The 17,512-nt window shown below is 37.5% G+C and overlaps 1 protein-coding gene across 1 annotated transcript in view; it reads right to left on the bottom strand.

The window, feature by feature from the left end:
• Positions 1-413: 413 nt before the first annotated feature.
• LOC125232847 (eIF-2-alpha kinase GCN2) overlaps positions 414-17,512 on the bottom strand; it is a 56,743-nt gene continuing 39,644 nt past the window's right edge. The window contains 6 exon segments of the mRNA XM_048138640.1: positions 414-1,080; positions 1,568-1,749; positions 3,903-4,030; positions 6,560-6,645; positions 7,395-7,609; positions 16,945-17,124. Of these exon segments, the coding sequence (XP_047994597.1) occupies positions 933-1,080; positions 1,568-1,749; positions 3,903-4,030; positions 6,560-6,645; positions 7,395-7,609; positions 16,945-17,124 (939 nt within the window). The 3' untranslated portion in view covers positions 414-932.

Below are 17,512 nucleotides of genomic sequence, written 5' to 3'. Positions count from 1 at the left end.
AAAATTACATTGAATAATTGAATTTTTTTTTTAATAGTATTGAACACAAAATGACTGTTTTATCAACCGCTAATCTGCCAAATCGGATAATTTTTTTTTCTTAGGTTCAGATATAAATTTACAATACAAAATGGGCGCATCCTTGGTGCCCTTCGGATTTCTTACTTGATTCAGTAACTGATGACAGGAACGTTGAAATACGTATACGTGAAACATACTTACATTAAATATATCGTCACTACTTTTAAAAAATCTCGTATCTCACGCTGCTTCTCAAAGTTAAAACGCAGTAAGTCTATATGCATCCCATACATACTTACTACAATTTTCTTTTCATTGACAGACGAAGATACAAGTTTTTTTAAAAGTAGTAAAAAAAATGCATTTATTTCAGACTAGTAGTGACGATATCTTTAAAAATATCTTCTGCTGGAGTGAGGGCAACAAATGAGACAGTTTTCTTAGAAATAAAGTTCACTGTCTCGGGCGAGGCTTAAACTCTCGAAATTAGTTACCAATTGAGATACCGAGACCTAAGTCGAGAAAAGCGAATATTTCAAAAACATATTTCTTTTATTTGAGAGTGTTTGATGCATATAAAATTAAATTAAAATAAAAAGGATCCGGTAGACCTCACCGGCGATGGCGGGATAACTTAGACTTCTTTTTGACAGATTGGCCAGTTGTAGCTTAAGATCTGGAAGAATGGAAGCAGGGGGAGGCCTTTTCCCAGCAGTGGGACACATATTATAATCATGTCCGTCTTTGGGTCACAGGTCTACATAAGTATCAAATTTCAAGTTAATCGGTTAAGTATTTTCAGAGAAAATTGGCTGCTACAGACAAACAGACGCACGAGTGATCCTATAAGGGTTCCGTTTTTTCCATTTTGAGGTACAGAACCCTAGTAAAATAATAAATTAGATGAATTTTCAAGTAATAAGCCTACACAAGGAGTCAGGTATGGAATATAATGCGTACAGTTGCGTTTCGTCTGACGATCGGCTCTGACTGTTCTGTTTACTAATGTTTATTAATTCCTCTTGTGCTTCTTCGAGAATCTTCTGCCGTTTTGGGTACCTGCAAAAGGAAATATGCATGTAAATTTGATAAATCAGTACGCGAATTTGGCATTAACGTAAGGATCCGTATTTAAAATGTGGTCGTTTTTTAAGGGATGGAGTGTACAGTAAATTGTACATGCATCAACAGTTAAATAGTCTTGTGATCGTTTTGGCACCATAAGCTTTCAGTTTGTTTATGCACTATAATTTTATCAAATATGTACCTACCCTATTTAATTGCACTCTATTCATTCGATTCTATTCTGTCTAGATAGTAGGTACAATCATTATAATAAAGCAACAATTTCTCGAGATCACCTTTGTGTTTTACATCAACCTATCAAGTAAATATAGTGAGCATGCTTTCTAACATGGAGTGATATTTTTCTAGAAGTTATGTGAGGTTGTAAGATTAGAAAATTGAGATAGAAATAGTAGTAATTTTCTAAAGAGCGCGCGAAAGAATCCCGCCTAACTCCCTTTGCGTACGTAAAGGTACTTACTCAGTAATCACGTGAGAGATGGCATTCTGTACATCTTGCGCGCGAAGCGGCGCGGCGAGTCGCGCGGCCAACGCGCGCACGCAAGCTTCGTCGCACGCTAACGCAACGCACGCGCACCGCACGCGGCTCAGCAACGGTTGTAGGCCTAGGTTTACTAGGGTAGATGTCAGCTGGGTGTTGATCTGTGAAACGATTCACTCGTTTTATTCTATGATTAGATGGGATCATAAATTAAATATAACAAGATCATACCATCCCATACATTAAAATGCGACCGCCTACGAACGCGCTTACACTCCACCACACATAGATGGCACCAGAAAAAATGCCTTGTTGCCACCGATTATTTGTAAATTGGCATTAAGTGTCAATTCCGAGCCGTAAATCTATGTCAAAAGTGACACTTAACGCCATCTACAAGTATAATCGAAAGCTACAAGAGTGTAAGCTCGGTCTTAGGCGGTGGCATTTTAATGTATGGAATGGTATGATCTTGTTATATTTAATTTATGATGGGATTGACTAACATTTCATACTGTTATTACTCTTGACTTACCCCACTTAGTAAAGATAGATATTCTGAATGTTTTTAAGTTGTTTCAAGGTTACTAAGGTTTTTTTACATAATTTGATTAATATAGGAGTCTCAGCACATGGTTGTTGGAGGCTACCCGATTAAAAATACTTACTCAAAGATATCCCTATCTTACTCATATTTTGCCAATTTGTCGCCATGATTAGTTAATTTAAGTAAGTATGTATGTATGTATGTATGTTTAAGCTTTATTGTATATAAAGGAAACAAAAGAGACACAGTTACAGAGTCAGTAATATACAATGTAGGCGGACTTATCCCTTAATGGGATCTCTTCCAGTCAACCTTTGAGGAAATGAGTAGAAGCGAATTAACGATGAGTGATCAATTTAAAAATGTACAACCACTAAAAGAATATATGTATGGATGAAACGAAAAAAAAAAGCTTAAATACAACATATATCCTGGAGGGTGTAACACAGCAGTTCTCGAAAAGTTTGTACAAAAATTAAGGGAAAAGTTAAATTTGTTTTATTAATTCCTATTTTGTTACCAAGATTTTGTTGATGAATTGAGATTTTATTAAGTTTTATTTCGTCATTAAGGTTCTCTAGTATCTATATTTTCTTAATTATAACAATTATCCTGTATATATCTTACGAAAGTCGAATTATATTACTAAATGTTGGTAACAAAATAGGATCAATTAAAATTTTCTGACGTGGCATTGTACAAAGTTGACGGGAATTGCTGAACAATGTTCCGTGTTATTGTCAACAATAGCAATAATATACATTTACTGTACAAAACAATGTTTCCTTTAGAGTGCACAGTTTCTTATCAATGTAATAAATAATATAAGGGCCAGTAGAATGGCAGGATATTTATAAACAATATAATCGTAATGCAGGTCGCCTTATCATTAGAGTTCAGTGGATAAACAGCTATTATGGCTGTATAAGGGTTATTTATTTATTTCAACTTTATTGTACATAAAAAAGTACAACAGGCGGACTTCGTGTTATTAGGCATTCTCTACCAGTCAACTATAGGGCTAAACAGAAATACGTCAAGGTGGGTGAGAAACAAACAAAGAATACTTACTGAATTTTCGCAATATCTCTCAGAATAGGCTAGTTTCCTACTAGTCAAATCAGCTTCTTTTTAAGAACTGTCAAAACGATTTGCTAATATGAAATTACTATGAAATATTTTGACGACCGGACTGGCGCAGTCGGTAGTGACCCTGCCTGCTGCGCCGCGGTCCCGGGTTCGAATCCCGGTAAGGGCATTTATTTGTGTGATGAGCACAGATATTTGTTCCTGAGTCATGGATGTTTTCTATGTATATACATATTTATATATTATATATATCGTTGTCTGAGTACCCACAACACAAGCCTCCTTGAGCTTACCGTGGGCCTCAGTCAATCTGTGTAAGAATGTCCTATAAAAAAAAAAAAATATTGAGGAGTGACGTCACGGTCAATTCATTTACGAGGGAGTAACGAGGGTGCGTTGTACTGGTGACGGAAGGATCTACGGAACTAATTTGTTCCGTCTATTGTCCTTTAAGTCGTCGGCAACCCGAACCCTCCTTGTACTTAACACAGCAAAAGGGAGTGTACAAGTTTCTAATGGATTGGCAACGCGCGGTGACTGCTTTCCATCAGGCCGACCGTATGCTTGTTTGCCACCGATGTAGTACAAAAAAAAACCTCTTAGGGCTACGTAGCTCCAGTGAAATGTATCTGATACATTAGATTAGACTATAGAAGGGACAAAAGATGTAATACTTACTGAGTTTTCGCAGTATCTCTTTGAGTTCTTGGTCATTTTCTCGCTGGCGGTGATAAATGTGACAGAAATATTGGGGCTGGATTTTTCTACGTCGTTCCAGTTCTGGTATGTTAGCCGTGTATTTGAACCTGAAGCAAAAGACATTTTAAAATAAAGGTATTATTAGACTTAGTAATAATAATTTATTGGATACCGTTTTATGTTATTACTCGTACCTATGATTCAGGGTTAGGCAGAGTGTGGATTCTGATAGAAACACTTGTTGTTGACGTGGTGAGCAATATATAAGGTCCTAATTTATTAGATGCAGATATTTTTACAGCTGATAGTACTCGGTCTCTGGAGTATATTAAACCGTGAAACATTATAGCTTTTACAATGTTTTTTTGGAGAAAACGGAAAAACAAATTTGCTACGTAAAAACACCCTGTTTATGTGATTATTAAATGAAAACTCATTGAACAGATTCTAGTACCTCTTTTACGTACCACTTAACTGTAACTGGCCACTTCAATGACATGTGCAGTTTTCCCGTCGAACCTTTACGAAATTTACAACAAACAATTGTTGACATGACAGACAGTGTTATTGTGACATGTGATAATGCACATGATAATTTTTTTTAGACGAAATTATAATTAATTTTTTTGTTAGGAAAATAAAATCAAAAAAGTTACATGAAAAGATTTCTTAATTTATATTTAAAGTTAATTATTTTAATGTAAAGTATCATGTGTTAAAATATTTGCAACTAATAAATTAGGACCTTATATTTAGAGTGACATGTTTACAGATACGACAGTACAAAACTTAAATATTCAAACTGCTGTCACATAAGTAATAGGTTTACTTTATGCCAGAATAGTACACACATATGCAACCTCCAATATTGTTAAGCAGGCGTCCGGTTTTTTATCCCACAGCCCAGTATTTAGCTCATCACTTCCGACGAATACGCCGACCGGCCTGGCAAAAAATTGGTGAGCATTAGACTTTTCGTTCGTCGCGACATCTATTGACAAGTAGCAGTACTGATAATTTACGCTAGTTGACGCGTGATTGTCGCTAGATGTCGCTTAACTATGCATATACAAATAACCCGCATTTACTGATGTACGGAGTTACAACTCTTCCCTTACTTATTCCTCTATGGTAATTAGTGATGTGCAAGTTGCGGAAACTTTAAAAAAAAATCTTATAGTTATTTGTTATACAAGGGGGTAAAGTTGTATTTTAACGCCGAGTGTGGAATTGAAGAACGAGCAAGTGAAAGGATACTATAGTTGAACCACGAGCGAAGCGAGTGGTTCGAGAATAGAATCCTGAACTTGCGAGTTTTTTAACACACGAGAAGTAAAATACATTTGCACCCGAGTGTAACACAAAACTTTTCCCCTCACTATAGCGAGGAAACTACTACGCAAAAAAATGCGTTTATCACTGCTTCCAGTAGTTCCACAGGTGGTAAATCATCTTAATTACTAGATTCACCTACTTTTATCAATTTTAAAGCAGTTAATTTGACTTTATTCAAGGTCAAATTACTTTACCCACTAGTGGATAAAATGCGTTTTTACCTGCTGGTATTAAATGACAAAACACGTGTTTCCGAGCTAGTGAGGGGAAAGGGAAAGTTTCTGAGTGGACGCCCGGTCGTCGACGCATGCAGCGGGGTAAGCTCGCCTTTGTGTACGCTATGCAGCGTCGACTCAGGACACTTGTATGCAGGGCTCGGATAAATTTTCAAACCGTTATCATGTAATTTTAGAACAAAACGGGACTTAATCGCGTAAACACTTACATTTATATTAGGCCCGACGTTTCGAACATCACATTATGTTCGTGGTCACGGGTAGACTGGTTATCATGTACTTGCGGACAAACCTTTAAATTTCGTTTTTGCTCTAAAAACCGCAATTTTTAAACCGGTTTTTAGGAGATTACTTTCATAAAGGTTTCGTTCGATTAACCGGTTTAGAACAAAATAAACCGGTTTATTCCGCAGCATGATAGGTAATACTGTTCTAACCAAACAATAAACTCGCTGCGTGAACGTAGGTATTTAGGTGCGTCTCGCCGCTCGTCGAATAAACCGGTTTATTTCGGTTAAAATAAAGTTCTCATAACGTTCGCGTTCTTTAAAAAGTTCGGAGTAAAATCGAAATAAACCGGTTTTAACCGGTAAAAAATAAACCGGTTCCGAGCCTTGCTTGTATGAGCTTCAATTGTTTGACATGCACGCACGTGAAACTGTGTTGTGTTTGTAAACGCAAACTCTTTCTTGATAATTGTTCTAGAATTTGTTGAAATTTGTGTATTTTTATGTTTTATATTCTATTAGACCTTGTTGTTGTTTGACGACCGGTCTGGCTCAGTCGGTAGTGACCCTGCCTGCTAAGCCGCGGTCCTGGGTTCGAATCCCGGTAAGGGCATTTATTTGTGTGATGAGCACAGATATTTGTTTGTATTTTGTTTTCTATGTATATAGTTAAGTATGTTAAATCTATTTAAGTATGTATATCGTCGCTTAGCACCCATAGTACAAGCTATGCTTAGTTTGGGGCTAAGTTGATCTGTGTAAGGTGTCCCCAATATTTATTTATTTATTGTTGAAATTTGTGTATTTTTTTTTCTGTTACAAATTAAATAAATCTTACTTTCAGGTGTCCTCACTGTCTCCGGATTCAATTTTTGTTTGACGAAATCTACAGCGTCGATGTATGGCACTTTGAACTCCAAAACCCTGAAAAAAAAAAACCTATGATTAAAAATAGCTATGAATAAGGTCATAAACATTCACTAAAGTTGTTAGTTAGTTCGTTTGTCCCTTTCTGACGTACTGGTGTGATAGAAAGGGACAAACGAACTAATCGTAAGCTCACTCCATCGTAGGCCACGTCTTTGCCTTTGGCTAGTCTGTGGTCAAGAGTAAGCCCATTTATAATTTAAAAAAAAAAAAAATCATTAATTTTAGTAAACGTTTTTGAATAAGGGGGATAAAGTTTAGTCATTAGACGGGTCTTTCAAGTCCGTTGTTGTCTCTGGTGTGCTCGCTAATGGCTGACGTAGTCGATCCTGTAGGCAAATGTTCGAGGACACTGCGGACATGGGCCTTTTTTTTTCAAAGTTGTCCACCCCACTTTTTTTGTAACACGGGTATTTTTTACGCGATTCATACTCAGAACTGAGAGCTCTTTCGATCCTGATAGGAGAAAAAAATGCCCCAAGATTTCCATACATTTTTTCGAACCGAATTTACCGCTATACAAAATGTATGAAAAAAATGGTAACGGAATGGGGAAAAAAAAACCTTGGGACACTTTTTTCTCCTATTAGGATTGAAAGAGCTCGCGATTCTGAGTGGAAAACACATAAAAATTTCCAAATCCAAAAAGAAAGTGGGGTGCCCAACTTTGAAAAAAAAAGGCCCACATGTGAGCACACCATTGATTTAAGTATTAGGACTCGTCTTTGGGCCTCGTAAGTTCCTACCTATCTCCGCTGTACCAGGCTGCTTTAACCCCAGAATCTTCATGCTCCAACACCATGCCAGCCCCACTGTTCTCCCTATCCACAGTGTTAGGGCAAGGACAGCATTTCAGCCCGGAGGCCCACAGGTCCCGGGCGAGGTTGGCCCGTTGGGAGGCCGCGAGGCCGTCGCGACCGTTGCCCGCCGTGCCGTGGACGTTTACACAGATGAGGGTTGGCTGGAAGGAAAACAAACTTGAATAAGACTTATACAATGGGGCACATTGACATTTTATCCCGCCAGGCGGCGCCTGTGTAAGTGCGTAGGTAATAGTAAATCCGATGTACTTAGGATACGAGTATGTTTAGGAAAGTTAACGATAGAGGGCGTGAAAAACAATTATATGCCGATGTGCAAGTTGTTAGCTAGATGTCACTGTGACCCCCGCAAACTGGCTAACGACTTGTCGTAAAACGTATAAGTATTTTTGATGTAAAAAATTTTTGCTAGATGTCGCTGTACCACCTTCAAACTAGCGAACGACATTCTATGGTTAATTATATGTAAATCAATTGTAAATTTTGGGAAAATAAGTTCGTGTTGAAATAGTGCATTGTGCAACAAGGGGAGGAAGTTGAATATTACTAACGAGAGTAAGTTAAATCGCGACGGCTTGCCGGAGCGATTTAAAGACTCGAGTTAGTAATATTCATACTCCCCGAGTTACACACAATGTTTTTCATCACATTTGAGAGAAAAATACAGAGGAAACAGTCATAAGACAAAACCTTCAACCGGCGGCGTTGCGACCAGTAGTGTATCTTGATCTACATCAGATTATTCATATTAAATCCATTGTTTTTGATAACAAACACTTTTTGAACGAAAACAAACACGAAAATACTGCATATAAATTAAATGCAACGTACAAAAAAGAATATAAATCATATAATTAAACTAAAATTGTACTCATTTTCCATTCCTTTAAATATTTTGATCTGTTGCACTCTCCGTTGCTAGGCAACGGTGGGTGCCTCGCGTACGCCCGCGGTCAAGCGCGAGTAGAAAGCATATTGTCAGATTGTAAATTATAACAATTTATCTAAGTAAAATTTTACGAAATAAATGCAAAACACACTGAAATAATTGTAAAACATAAATAAAATGCATTTTTCATACCGTATAATATATTTTATAGCTTAATAGTAAAATTTTGGTTGTGCAATAAAAATCCTTGAAGTGGCAGATTGAAACATCCTTTGCCTGAAGTATTGTACGGATTGTATTAATTTTTAAAACTAAATCCATTATTCCCTTGGGAATAAAATAGTACATTATGCTTCAGTACACATAGACGCAATGATACCTTTAAACAGCAAATGTGATGAAATAGTTATTTATGTGACTGGTTAGTGAACGATTACATCAATCCTATTTAAAAATCACGTCATAAATATGTGGACCGCCATGTTAAAGGGTTCACATATTTCATGTCCTATAAGGAACCTTTGGGCATGGAAAGTCACATAAAAAGTGGGCGTAACTTAATAATAGATGGCGCTGCATTCGAAAATCTTGACTGATAACTCTATACCATACTATCTAAATATATAAAAGAAGAAGCTGACTGACTGACTGACTGACTGACTGACTGACATATCAACGCACAGCCGAAACCGCTGGTCCTAGAGATTTCAAATTTGGCACGTAGGTTCCTTATATAGTGTAGAGGAGCACTAAGAAAGGATTTTCCAAAATTCACCTCCTAAGGGGGTCGAATGGGGGTTCAAAGTTTGTATGGGGAAACAAGATTAGTTTGACTATTTTATTCGAAACTTCACAGGAAGATTCCTTAAGACATATGATTGAATACGTGTTTCAGGTTTTTTGAAAATTTAACCCCTAAACGGGTGAAAAGGGGGTGATAAAGTAAAAAAATCAATATGGGTATCGTTTTTATGGTTTATCGGGTCGCTGATCACAATAAATACAACGTTTTAAAAATCTAATGAGGCGGAAGTGAAATATCATCTCCTCTGTTGTGGTGCAAAAGGGTTTAAATATCAAAAAAATATATTGACTGACGGACATATCAAAGCACAGCCGAAACCACTGGTCCTAGAGATTTTAAATTTGGCACGTAGGTTCCTTATGTAGTGTAGAGGAGCGCTAAGAAAGGATTTTCCAAAATTCACCTCCTAAGGGGGTCACATGGGGGTTCAAAGTTTGTATGGGGAAACAAGATTAGTTTGACTATTTTATTCGAAACTTCACAGGAAGATTCCTTAAGACATATGACTTAATACGTGTTTCAGATTTTTTGAAAATTTTACCCCTATAAAGTCAAAAAACCAATATGGGTATCGTTTTTATGGTTTATCGGGTCGCTGATCACGATAAATACAATTTTTTTTTAAATCTAACGAGGCGGAAGTGAAATACCTTCTCCCCTGTTGTGGTGCAATGGGGTTTAAATATAAAAAAATATATAGACTGACGGACATATCAACGCACAGCTGAAACCGCTGGTCCTAGAGATGTCAAATTTGGCACGTTGGTTCCTTATATAGCGTAAAGGAGCACTAAGAAAGGATTTTTCAAAATTCGCCTCCTAAGGGGGTCAAATGGGGGTTCAAAGTTTGTATGGGGAAACAATGTTAGTTTCACTGTTTTATGCGAAACTTCACAGGAGGATTGCTAAAGACATATGACTAAATACGTGTTTCAAGTTTTTTAAAAATGTACCATTTAAAAGGGTGAAAAGGGGTGATAATGTCAAAAAACCAATATGGGTATCGTTTTTATGGTTTATCGGGTCACTGATTACGATAAATACAACGTTTTTAAAATCTGACGTGGCGGAAGTGAAATACCTTTTCCCCTGTTGTGGTGCAATGGGGTTTAAATATCGAAAATAGCCATATGGATTTCTTTTTTATGTTTACTTCTGGTTCAAGAGATTTCAAATTACACGTAAGTTCCTTAGAAGAGCACTAAGAAAGGATTTTTCAAAATTCACCGCCTAACATGATAATTTGACAGGGACAGGAACAGGGACGGGGCGGGGCGGGGCGGGACGGGACGAGACGGGAGGGGACGAGCCGGAACAGGGATAAGGGTAGGGATAGGGATAGGGATAGGGATAGGGATAGGGATAGGGATAGGGATAGGGATAGGGATAGGGATAGGGATAGGGATAGGGATAGGGATAGGGATAGGGATAGGGATAGGGATAGGGATAGGGATAGGGATAGGGATAGGGATAGGGATAGGGATAGGGAAAGGGAAAGGGAAAGGGAAAGGGAAAAAGGGAAAGGGAAAGGGATAGGCATAGGGATAGGGATAGGGATAGGGATAGGGATAGGGATAGGGATAGGGATAGGGATAGGGATAGGGATAGAAATAGGGATAGGGGAGGGACGGGGACGGGGAATATATATGGTAAGCGTGTTCAGTGGATACATGTAGAAGTATAATGCCCCGCTGCACCTTAACTTAATCGAAATAATTGCGGACAAATGTACCTACATAGAAACCTACGGATCCAAATGAAAATCTTATTTTTTGTAAACGTTTGAATAAGAATACTTTTATTACGCGGGCGAAGCCGCGGGTAAAAGCTAGTTCAATATACTTTATGACTAGGGGTAATAGTAATAGCCCTACACATTACCGGTAAACATTATTTCATATTATGTGAAAGCGCCGACCCCAAATAATGGGAAAAGGGCAAGGGAATGATGTTATTTCATATGAGAAAGGGAAAGAAAAATATCTTCTTTTCGCATTCACGTATGAACTGACATTGGCATGGTCCGGTAATGAGTTATGGCTATTAAACCAAAACCTACAGATAAAGTAAAAAGCAGTCTTTATTCTTTCATCATCATCACCATCATTTTAGCCGTTAGCCCCTCAAGCGCCTTGTTCCAGATCTGTCCCAGTCAATTTCAACTGTAATTAACAGATTGAAAGTTAAAACTATGGAAACGGATTTAATCGCGTATAATGAATTTAAAATACATCCCGACGTTTCGACTCTTTACAACGTTCGTGGTCAACGGGTGACTGAGGAAAAATTACAATGTGCAAAAGCTACCCACATAGAAGAAATATTAACGAACCATGACCACAAATAATATAGATTTCTAAGGCAGGTTCACACACTATTAATAAAGCTAGTTATACAATATTCAAAAAAATTATCATTACTATGTTAAAAAACTATTAACCAATTAATCCACACAAAATTTAAATTATGTATTGGGATGTATTTTAAATTCATTACACGCGATTTAATCCGTTTCCATAGTTTTATTTCATGAGTAACTATCGCGGTAACCGAAGACAATATTAGATTGAAAGTTATTAATTCAGTAGCAGATTTTTGACAACGGCCTGCAACGGCGTTCCAGGGGTTAATCGCCCACTGCTGAGCATAGGCCTCCCTAATCTTTATGTCTGATAGACATGTATCGCAAATCTAGTAATAAGTGTTTGTTAAATAAACTATTTTGATTTTGATTTTTTTTTATCAGTGCAAAATATTAAGGTGGCGCCATCTGTCATAAGCTTTCAGTAAAAAGTGGCGGTTTTGAATTCACACCTCTTTCGTTAACACGCACGGATAGTGGGGACGTTTATCGACAAAAAGAGGCCAAACCTTTTTTTCTTGACCAAAGCATGAAACTTGGCACAGTTGTTCCTTATATCAAAATAAGCCGATTAAGATCGGGAGCCTTCGGGAGCCTCCCCCTGGGGCTCGGGAGGGGGGTCAAAGTACCGCTTCACCCGGCTTGCTTTGAAAAATTCTAACATACCCCGTTTAGTTCATAGGTCATGTTTGGTATCGTTTTCGAGTAAATCAATAACGTAGAATTCATTTTTGGTACTAAAATTATAATTTAATGGTAAATAAAATAAAAAAAATGAAAAGTTTGAAATTTTCATCTATGACTTACAAATTCAAGTCATCATAAATGTCAAACTGTTAGCTTTTTCTACAAATAAAAAATATGATATGAAAGCCTATTTAATATAGATTATGAATAATATAACTTTTACCCACCTTTACTAACGTTAAGTTTCATAAAAAAAACCTTTAAGCCGCGCGGCGTCGGGACGCCGCGAGCGTAATTTTAAAATGCCTTTATTTTAAAAAACTCTATTAGAACCCGTTTAGCTATTAGGTCATGTTTAGTATCATTTTCGAGTAAATAAATAACGTAGAATTTAGTTTTGGTACTAAAATTACCATTTAATGTTAAATGAAATAAAAAAAAATAAAAAAAAATTCTGTGAGTTGCAAATTCAAGTCATCATAAATGTCAAACGGTTTGCTTTTTCTATAAATATAAAAATATGATATTAAAGCCTATTCACAAAGGATAGTACGCGTTCACTTTCATATATTTGATCGCCAGTATCAGAGGTGTGTTAATGCATAAATAGAAAAAGATTCATTATTATTGACTCCGGTGTCGACAACGGCAACACTCAGGTCGGACCACACGATCTAAAGACCGACTGTACCTGTTATTTATTCATTGTAGTGAATCCTGTAAGAAATTTAATTAATAGTATTTTATACAATCGTGATATAATACAAAACTTTTCAGTCGAGTACTATGTGTAGTACGGTACGAGAGTGAAAAGCTTAATTATATCACTATTGTATACAATACTTTTTCTACGAGTCATCACCTTCATCATCAATGGACGGAAATATCACCATTCATGCAAGTTAAAATTAATGTCAATAGAGTCGTTCACCGTTGTATCAACATCGAATTACCTATCAACCAATTGTTTGTAATAACCGTCTCTGATTGGCCGATAACGCGACAGATAAAAAAAATGTGTTTCAGATGCAGGAAAATTTGCCAGGTATCGCAAATTAGTATAGAAATTGTATGAAGTTCTATTTTTGAAATTATTATAGTTAACGAATGTCAATTATAATGAGCTTATTATAATTGAGTCGGAACTGCCATAGAGTATCCAACACTGAAAAGTTAGCACTAAGTTTAGTCTGTGGTGTCCTAATTAACAGATTACTCATACTCATACTATACATTCCCTTCACAGAGACATAGCTGGGTACATATGGAACTGCATAAGGAAGGCTCTACCCTCTTTATGCAGTTGCATCGGTTTTTGCAACCTGATTTACATTTACATCTTGTAACTTCTAAGCATATACTGGCCACTTCAGTGTTGCCTGACTGGGATGGAAGGAAGAAGGAGACGAATGGGTACCACACTACCCATTCGTCTCCTTCTTCCTTCCATCCCCAAGAAGACGGACTTGGCAAATTTTGGTGTGGCACCAACGCCTGACTCCAAACAAGAACGCCCTGAGTCCCATTTCTCAAAACTGAAAGTTACAAGTTACAAGCGGAAGTCTCTTTGCAACTTGTCATATTAGACATGGACAACCAGTTGAAAATGTAACTTGTAGCTTCGAGAAATGGGCCCCTGGTACACTGTGCGCAGTATATGCTGATGCAAGGCAGCCTCTGAAGGAGGTATGTTCTCCAATTGTCGATCTTTTCTGGTACCTAAAGAGGTAGGTACTTCGACCACTCATTCACCGTTACGCAACGACTTGGTCTGAAACAATATGTGCATTATCATTTTAGAGTCTACAACTATCAAATTACAACTTTTTGGTGGATCACGTAACCTTCAGTATTACCCACTTACGTTACGTATCATACAAAATTATTACAAACTTTAGTAGAATCTGATTTGCCTCTGATATTGCTCCATCTTGTAATAGTTTGACACCTTGGGTGGCCTGGCTAAGTTTCAAAATCAAAAGAAAACGTTTCTAGATTAGACATAGTATGGGATAGGTACGATAAACGCAGCTTGAAACGATCAACAAGGGAGAAACATGGCCACCCAAGGCTTCAAACTATTACGAGATGGAGCAATATCATAGATAGGCTAATCATATTCTACTAAAGTTTGTAATTATTTTGTATGATAGGTAAGTGTGTAATAGTGAAGGTGATCCACCAAAATGTTGTAATTTGATTAGTTGCAGAATCTGTTTAAATAAAATGACAATGCACATATTGTTTCAGATCAAGGTCCTTACGGAGCAGTGAATGAGTGCCGGAAGAACCTCTTTACTAGAAAAGATCGACACTTGGAGAACATACCTCCTTCCGAGGCTGCCTTACTTCATCATATACTGCCATTTGATTTGTCTAAGACTGGGGCTAAAGACATGCCAACCACACCCTTGCTGCCGACGCATTAGGACACCACGGACTCCACTGCCAGTCTAGTGCTGGCCGAATTTTGTGACACGCTGCACTTAACGATTTAATCCGCAAGGCTCTCGGCACACCGACAACCCTCGAACCTGTCGGCTTGTCAGCAGCAGACGGAAAGCGGCCTGATGGTTGCTCGCTTTTGCCTTGGTTTCTGGGACGACCCTTGGCGTGGGGCGTGACCTGTGTGGATACCTTGGCTCCGTCCAACGTCTAACGTTCGGCCCAGAAACCAGGGACTGCTGCTGCAAAACGCCCAGTTTAAACGCGCAAATATGCATTTTTAAAAGACAACTACATATTTGCGGCAATTGCATTTGAAACATTTGGACCATGGTCATCAGACACCAACCAGTTCGTGAAGGAAGTTTCCACCAAACTTGTCTGGGTGTTTGGTGACATAGGCATAGGCTTTTATATCATATTTTTTATTAAAAGAAAAAGCAAACAGTTGACATTTTTGTTGACTTGAATTTGCAAATCATAGATGAATATTTTTTTTTATTTATTTACCATTAAATTATAATTGTAGTGCCAAAAATAAATTCTTTGTTATTAATTTACTCGAAAACTATATCAAACATGACCTAATAGCTAAACCGGGTCTAATAGAGTTTTTAAAATAGAGGTATTTTAAAATTACGCTCACGGCGTCCCGACGCCGCGCGTTGTAAAGTAATTTTTTTGTGGAACTTAACGTTTGTGAAGGTGGATAAAGTTATATTTTTTATAATCTATTTTATTTTTAGAAAACGCAAACAGTTTGTCATTTATGATGACTTGAATTTGTAAATCATGGATGAAAATTTCAAATTTTTTAATTTTTTTAAATTTTACTTACCATTAAATTATAATTTTAGTACCAAAAATGAATTCTACGTTATTGATTAACTCGAAAACGATATCAAACATGACCTAATAGCTAAACGGGGTCTAATAGAGTTTCTAAAATAAAGGCATTTTAAAATTACGCTCGCGGCGTCCCGACGCCGCGCGTCTTAAAGTAATTTTTTTGTGGAACTTAACGTTAGTAAAGGTGGATAAAAGTTATATGTTTTATAATCTATATTAAATAGGCTATCATGTCATATTTTTTATTTATAGAAAAAGCAAACAGTTTGTCATTTATGATGACCTGAATTTGTAAATCATGGATGAAAATTTCAATTTTTTTACTTTATTTTATTTTATTTACCATTAAATTATAATTTTAGTACTAAAAACTAATTCTACGTTATTGATTTACTCGAAAACGATACCAAACATGACCTATTAACTAAACGGGGTAAGTTAGAATTTTTCAAACCAAGCCGGGTGAAGCGGTACTTTGACCCCCCTCCCGGGCCCCAGGGGGAGGCTCCCGAAGGCTCCCGATCTTAGGCTCCCGATCTTAATCGGCTTATTTTGATATAAGGAACAACTGTGCCAAGTTTCATGCTTTGGTCAAAAAATTTAAGGTTTTGCAATAAACTCCCCGGCTAAGAGTTTGTAGTTATGTTAGTTTTTGTGTGTTGACGAAGAGTCTTGCAGATATTGTGGTTTGTTTTATTGATAATGTAGAATAAAAATCTGACGACGCTTGGGCGGATTACATTTGTGTTTTGACGAAGCATGTGGCGGATCAGGTTTGTATTTATTTGGTTATTAATAAACAACAATATTGTATTTTTTAAGATTTTACACATTATTATGTGTAAAATTCGTGATATCTGCCGTGATATAATATTTAAGGCCGCCTTACAGAAGACCGCAGCCAAATAGCACTAGACCCTACTCATAGTGTTGTGTTCCTGCCGGTGAGTAAGGCTGCCAGAGCTCAACGTGGGTGCGGTGTGCTGACGACGGGAGGACTTACGGAACTATTTTTTTCCGTCTATTCTCCTTTGAGTCGTCGGCAACCCGAACCCTCCTTAGAACTTGTACACTCCTTTTTGCTGTGTACTTATACTTAACACAGCAAAAGGGAGTGTACAATTTTCCAATGGGGTGGCAACGCGCATGTGACACTCTTTGAGTTCATAGGCGGCCATAGGTTACGGTGACCGCTTTCCATCAGGCGGACTGTATGCTTGTTTGCCACCGACGTAGTATTAAAAAAAAAAGGTGAATAGGCTAGACTAACTTTTCTCGACCAAATCGAGGAATTATTGCATGTATGACGAACGTTATGAAATCGCGTGAACAGAAAGTAGTTTGTCAGGATAGTCGCAAATGGAAATCCATGATCTCTACCTACCCCTCCGGAAAACAGGCGTGATTGTATGCATGTATGTAATAAGGTGTAAATTACCTCGCTAGGTACAGCATGAGGTGTATCCGTCTCCATTTTCTTGACTATAGTTGCCATTCTTTCTAAAGACATGGAGAATCCAACACAGGAGCTTTTCTGTTTCGCGCTGTCAATGTCTTTAGTGCGGGCTATCTTGCGAAACTCTTCTACTAGGGCGTCGTATCTGTCGGAAAATCCATACTAATATTATAAATGGGAAAGTGTGTGTGTCTGTTTGTTTGTCCGTCCTTCACAGGAAAACGGAGCGACGAATTGTCGTGATTTTTTAAGTGGAGATAGTTGAAGGGATGGAGAGTGACATAGGCTACGTTTTGTCTCTTTCTAACGCGAGCAAAGCCACGGGCAAAAGCTAGTAGGTAAATAAAGACGACCGGTCTGGCTTAGTCGGTAGTGACCCTGCCTGCTAAGCCGCGGTCCTGGGTTCGAATCCCGGTAAGGGCATTTATTTGTGTGATGAACACAGATATTTGTTCCTGAGTCATGGATGTTTTCTATGTATATAAGTATGTATTTATCTATTTAAGTATGACTTCGTCTAGCACCCATAGTACAAGCTTTGCTTAATTTG

The sequence above is a fragment of the Leguminivora glycinivorella genome, chromosome 13 (genome assembly GCF_023078275.1).
Source record: "Leguminivora glycinivorella isolate SPB_JAAS2020 chromosome 13, LegGlyc_1.1, whole genome shotgun sequence".
In the NCBI taxonomy this organism is placed as follows: Eukaryota; Metazoa; Arthropoda; class Insecta; order Lepidoptera; family Tortricidae; genus Leguminivora; species Leguminivora glycinivorella.
Note: the sequence above shows the minus strand (reverse complement) of the source record. Positions and strands in the feature narration are given on the sequence as shown.